This window comes from Onthophagus taurus, chromosome 1 (genome assembly GCF_036711975.1).
Source record: "Onthophagus taurus isolate NC chromosome 1, IU_Otau_3.0, whole genome shotgun sequence".
NCBI classification, from domain to species: Eukaryota; Metazoa; Arthropoda; class Insecta; order Coleoptera; family Scarabaeidae; genus Onthophagus; species Onthophagus taurus.
Genome location: NC_091966.1, coordinates 37003782 through 37010338, shown reverse-complemented (window position 1 = coordinate 37010338; position 6557 = coordinate 37003782). Strand labels below are relative to the sequence as shown.

At 34.7% G+C, this 6557-nt stretch overlaps 1 protein-coding gene across 2 annotated transcripts in view; it reads left to right on the top strand.

Moving 5' to 3' along the window:
• The first annotated feature begins 1155 nt into the window (after positions 1–1155).
• LOC111421624 (Ret oncogene) overlaps positions 1156–6557 on the top strand; it is a 62814-nt gene continuing 57412 nt past the window's right edge. For both annotated transcript variants that reach the window (XM_023054812.2, XM_023054796.2), the window contains exon 1: positions 1156–1405. In XM_023054812.2, coding sequence (XP_022910580.1) covers positions 1363–1405 — 43 coding nt within the window. In that variant the 5' untranslated portion in view covers positions 1156–1362. The remainder of the gene's footprint in view (positions 1406–6557) is intronic.

Genomic DNA, 6557 nt, shown 5'->3' with positions numbered 1-6557 from the left:
CGCCGGCGACCCATTGAACCTTTAAGAGCTTTAGTCTTAGTAGAGACTTAGCTACACCCCCGAGAACGGACGACATATGCTGTCGAGAAATATTACTGCGTTCAGTCTTCCGCTTCCTTAGATTCTTCTCCCCTTAGGAAATTAATAAATAATTCATTCCATACGAAACCTATCTCGCGCATGTCAAAGGAAAACCATTTCGTGTTTTCTTTTCGGAACTCTCAACGTCGAAACGATTAAAAAATATCGTAAATAACGCTTGTGATATATGCAAATGGACCCGTCGTATTTTTGGAACGTTAGATTAGGTCGTGTTTCGGAACGAAAGGGGAGCGTAAAGAGCTATTAAGACCAACCGAAAGTAATATATTATTTTAATATATGCAAATAGTAAAAAATAAAAGCTCGCTAAAAATAAAACATGTTGAGTTTAAATCAATTTTTTAGCGGTAATTAGTTTACGTTGTGCGTAATGCGTTTCTCCTGTTATAAAAAAGATGCTTTTCAACTAAAGGATTATTTTAGACCCCGGATTAATTTTGTTTCGTATTTACCTCGACGCGATGTAACAATATACCCACCTAACCCATATTATGTTTATGCTTGGTTATTTGCATAACAAATGAACGCTTTAACACTTCTTGTGAAACAGTAGACAGGGATCGAGCGAAATTTTTGGTGATAGATGAGAAACGTTAATAACGGTTAAGGGGTTAGCCTCGAAAACCCTCTCTCTTTGCACAACAAAAAATCATTTATCTTTATTAGTATCTGAAACGTTTTTAATTGGTTCCGTTCTTAATCCCCTTTTAATTCTTGTTTAAAAACAGCTCAAATAGAAAAAGGATTAATGCAACGTTTAATTGGATTAAAAAAAATATTACTTTATCGATTGAAAATAATTAATTTTAACGAATAAAGTTGATGGTATTACTTTTTGAGCGATGTAATTTTTTTCTGAAATGTTTCTGCATTTCCTGAAGGTCCTTTTCAGGGAAAATGTGGCGGGTTTGATAAGGGCAACGGAAACCCAACAGGATCAGGCGTTCAGAAATATTCAAGGGTGAGAAACGCCCACGAAGGGCTACGATTTGGTAGCGTGGGAGAGAGCGTCGCGACGTTGAGCGTCGGTCAGAACGACGCGCACCTCCGCAGTGCAAACACCTACGCGACGCATCAAGATTATTCCGCGCGTTGACTACGTGATTTTCGGAGTAGTGGCTTGGAACGCGAAATGTTTTTCAAGTAAACTAATAAAACCTGGTCGTTAAGATTGTTTATTTAGTCGAAACGAGAGACGAAAAAAAAGTAAAGTACCAAGACTTTGAAAAATTTACTTTGGGAAAACGAAAAAACGCAAACATGTGGTCCATCGTTTGGGCAGTAACAATATTCGTGACTACAGGTAAGTAATCAAAACGGCAAAGAAAAATTAAAAAAGAAAATCAACAAGTGTTCGTGTTCATTCTAAAGTTTATCTTGTTTTCATAATCTTTTGTAATTTCAGTTTTGCTTTTGAAGCTGGAAAAGTAGCCACTCAAGGTTTTTAAAGTTTTAAGCTCTCCGATTCGAGGCACGTGCTGTCAGTCCCGCTAATAAAGAAGTATTGCCCTTTAAAAAAGTTTTAAGTAGGACACTAGTTGGAGTTTATCGAGTTTCTAATTCTATCAAAACTCCTGCGTAGAAAGAACAGGTCATAAAGTCTAAAGTAATTTCCGAAAACACTACGTTTTTAGCACTTGACTTTCTGTTACTACCTCGTATCATTACATCTACCGAGACATTTTAAATAAAACAACAAACGTTGATATTGCAACGAAAGCCCATTTTCCATTTCGACACAGAACAATTTTACACAGGAACAATGCCTAATGTCGACTCAAAATAAAATCTCACGTCATTCCTGTATGAAGTTTATTTAAATAGAGTTGAAAAAGGCGTATTCATATCTTTTGTTTACCTACAAAAAAACATTCTTTTAATTAAATTAAATTATTTTTATAACACATTTGTAAATAACGAGGTCGTCAAGTTATCTTAATAAAAACAAGTATAAAAAAAATAAATCACAAAAGATTGCGCACTTAATCTTTCTTTGGTAGATAGTAGAGAACGAAGTATTAATAACGATTAAATTAAATATCACCTACATCACCAATATAGGAATTTTGCGAAGACATCCCCGTAATACCTCGGTCTTATTGTTAGATCCTTCAGAGTTGGACACCTCACAAAATAAGCTTTACCGTGTCAACATCTTGTTTACAAGACATAGAGGGTCATTAATAAGCCGCATGTTATTGAGATGCTTATTTACCCAAATAATAGCGTAACAAATTGGATTTCACAACTTAATATGTTATGCCAGTCTTTGTATTTATGAAAAAACATTCAGATGTAAAATATCAATTAAATCACTTTTTGTCCTAGGGCATTACATCGTTCTAACTACAAATACGAAATAGTTGTAATAAAATTGTATATGAAGTATGATTTTGTGATTTATTATGAACAAATTTTATTAATATCATTTTCAACCAGAGTTTAAAACTTTTGAATTAAATCTATTTTGTGGTTAAATGCGTCATATTTAAAATGTTTGGGAGTTTAAATCCACTAGGTTGGTATTGATCATAATTGCTTTATAACAACTTACGAGTAACGTTTTGTTGGTTCATTTTAAACAATTCTCGTCCACAATATTTTCTCCTAGCATCTTTCGTTTTAGATTTATTTCAGAAATGTTATCAAAAAATCACAATTTAAAGATTTGAGCATTTAATAATGCTAAATAGTTAGCAAGAAATCGTCCATGAATTATATTTTTATGATTTATTACGAAGTTTAATGTGTCCATAGTTGTAGTTGATTTTTTACAATGTTAGCATCTTAGCATATACAATAGCAGAATTACATATTGATGCATACTGTCCTTAAGAGATATTCCGTTCTCTCTGAATGGCAGTAAATGAAAGTGTTTAGCTAGTTTGTGACTTCATTTTCGTTTTAATAGCGTGGGCAGAAAATTGGGCTTCTGATTAAGACAATTCCAATGTTGGAAAATCAGCGAATTGAAAAGATTTGATTATTATTGTAAGAGAAGGAACGCAAGAAGGGATGATTTAGGGACAAAAATTTGAGATTTAGAAGGATTTTACATACCTAAAGTTTTTGGGTTAATAAAGGAATAGCTACATAATGTGCAATGATAACTATCATATGGTTCTATACGATGTTTGTCACGTCATTTTACACCTACCTTAGTAAGAATCCCCCGTGATATGTTAGTGTCACTGCTATTTCATGTGGAATTAGGTGGCATACAATATCGCTCTGGATGTTATAAGCAACATTTACAGAGTCATTTGCTATGAACACATAAGCTCACAAGGACAATTTTCTGATTCGAATCCATTTAAAAAGTAATTGTAATCACATGTCTAAATTCTCTTAAAGTGGCATTTTCAACTTATCTAGTGTGTACAGAAGTCCTTCATATCACACATTATTGAATGTCTTCCAAACATGTTTTCTTTGGTACATATTCTTCGGAAATTTGAAATAGCACCATTTGTCTAGTTAGAATCGAAATTGAAATGCTGCAATCATCCTCAAGTCAGCAAACAGGTTATTTTCAAGTGTTCCTCTTATTACATATTGACCTATAACATTTTTTATGTCAAAATCATGAAATTTAGGTATTTTTGCATTCTTTGTTAATTCATCTTCTTCTTCTTTGGCTCTACAACCTAAAAAAATTGAGCCATTACCTTCCTTAACCCTACACTCCCCCTATGTGGCCCTTAAGTTAAAGTGGAAACCAACCCCTGCTTCCCACTAGGGTTGATTTCCACACAGTCTTCCGGGGTTGATTTCCGAAGTTGCTCAAGCTTCCAGGATCACCAGCATGGAGGAAAGAGTCGCAATTTTGTAGAAGAGCCTAAGGAGAAGTTAAGTAAATGTAGCCTCTTACAATTCCTTCACTACTATATCTGGGCTCCATCTTTGTTACAATTTTATGATTAAACATGAATGTTTTCTATACTAGAAATTATTTTGATGAGAAATGTTTCTCCAAATTTCCTATGAATTCTCGTATTCGAAGACTTCAAGAAAATAAACTCAGATTTGCTTCTGTTCTAACAAGTGATAGTTCAGGAATCAAAATGGCAATAGTTGCAAACTTATATCTAGTTGATTTGATCGCTTTAAATTATTGATATTCTCCATAATTGGCTGAGCTTCAGCTTTCGTACCATCGCATGGGAGCTCCTACCCCGGAAAAGCCTGTTTCCTCTTGAATTTGAAATAGCACCATTTGTCTATGTTAGAATCGAAACTAAACTGCTGCAATCATCCTTAAGTCAGCAAACAGGTTATTTTCAAGTGTTCCTCTTATTACATTTTGATCTATAACATTTTTTATGTCAAAATCATGAAATTTTGATATTTTTGCATTCTTTGTTAATTCATCTTCTTCTTCTTTGAGTCTACAACCTAAAAAGATTGAACCATTACCTTCCTTAACCCTTAACCTATGCCTACACTCCCCCTATATTTGCCTTCCTTAAGTTAAAGTGAAAACCAACCCCTGCTTCCCACTAGGGTTGGTTTCCACACAGTCTTCCGAGGTTGATTTCAGGAGGGTTACTCAAGTTTCCAGGATTACCAGCATGGAGGAAAGACTCGCAATTGGGTAGGAGAGCCTAAGGAGAAGTTAGGCAAATGTAGCTTCTTACAATCGCTTCACTACCACTCTATCTTTGTTACAATTTTATGATTAAATATGAATGTTTTCTATACTAGAAATTATTTTGATGAGAAGTGTTTCTCAAAATTTCCTATGAATTCTCGTATTCGAAGACTTCAAGAAAATAAACTCAGTATTGCTTCTGTTCTGACAAGTGATAGTTCAGGAATCAAAATGGCAATAGTTGCAAACTTATATCTAGTTGATTTGATGGCTTTAAATTATTAATATTCTCCATAATCGGCTGAGCTTCAGCTTTCGTACCATCGCATCGCATGGGAGCTCCTACCCCGGAAAAGCCTGTTTCCTCTTGAATTTGAAATAGCACCATTTGTCTATGTTAGAATCGAAACTAAACTGCTGCAATCATCCTTAAGTCAGCAAACAGGTTATTTTCAAGTGTTCCTCTTATTACATTTTGATCTATAACATTTTTTATGTCAAAATCATGAAATTTAGATATTTTTGCATTCTTTGTTAATTCATCTTCTTCTTCTTTGAGTCTACAACCTAAAAAGATTGAACCATTACCTTCCTTAACCCTTAACCTATGCCTACACTCCCCCCTTGTGGCCCTCCTTAAATTAAAGTGGAAACCCCCTGCTTCCCACTAGGGTTGGTTTCCACACAGTCTTCCGAGGTTGATTTCAGGAGGGTTACTCAAGTTTCCAGGATCACTAGCATGGAGGAAAGACTCGCAGTTGGGTAGGAGAGCCTAAGGAGAAGTTAGGCAAATGTAGCTTCTTACAATCCCTTCAATACCACTCTATCTTTGTTACAATTTTATGATTAAATATGAATGTTTTCTATACTAGAAATTATTTTGATGAGAAGTGTTTCTCAAAATTTCCTGTGAATTCTCGTATTCGAAGACTTCAAGAAAATAAACTCAGTATTGCTTCTGTTCTGACAAGAAATAGTTCAGGAATCAAAATGGCAATAGTTGCAAACTTATATCTAGTTGATTTGATGGCTTTAAATTATTAATATTCTCCATAATCGGCTGAGCATCAGCTTTCGTACCATCGCATGGGAGCTCTTACCCCGGAAAAGCCTGTTTCCTCTTGAATTTGAAATAGCACCATTTGTCTATGTTAGAATCGAAACTAAACTGCTGCAATCATCCTTAAGTCAGCAAACAGGTTATTTTCAAGTGTTCCTCTTATTACATTTTGATCTATAACATTTTTTATGCCAAAATCATGAAATTTAGATATTTTCGCATTCTTTGTTAATTCATCTTCTTCTTCTTTGAGTCTACAACCTAAAAAGATTGAACCATTACCTTCCTTAACCCTTAACCTATGCCTACACTCCCCCTATATTTGCCTTCCTTAAGTTAAAGTGAAAACCAACCCCTGCTTCCCACTAGAGTTGGTTTCCACACAGTCTTCCGAGGTTGATTTCAGGAGGGTTACTCAAGTTTCCAGGATCACCAGCATGGAGGAAAGACTCGCAATTGAGTAGGAGAGCCTAAGGAGAAGTTAGGCAAATGTAGTTTCTTACAATCCCTTCACTACCACTCTATCTTTGTTACAATTTTATGATTAAATATGAATGTTTTCTATACTAGAAATTATTTTGATGAGAAGTGTTTCTCAAAATTTCCTTTGAATTCTCGTATTCGAAGATTTCAAGAAAATAAACTCAGTATTGCTTCTGTTCTGACAAGTGATAGTTCAGGAATCAAAATGGCAATAGTTGCAAACTTATATCAAGTTGATTTGATAACTTTAAATTATTGATATTCTCCATAATCGGCTGAGCTTCAGCTTTCGTACCATCGCATGGGAGCTCTTACCCCGGA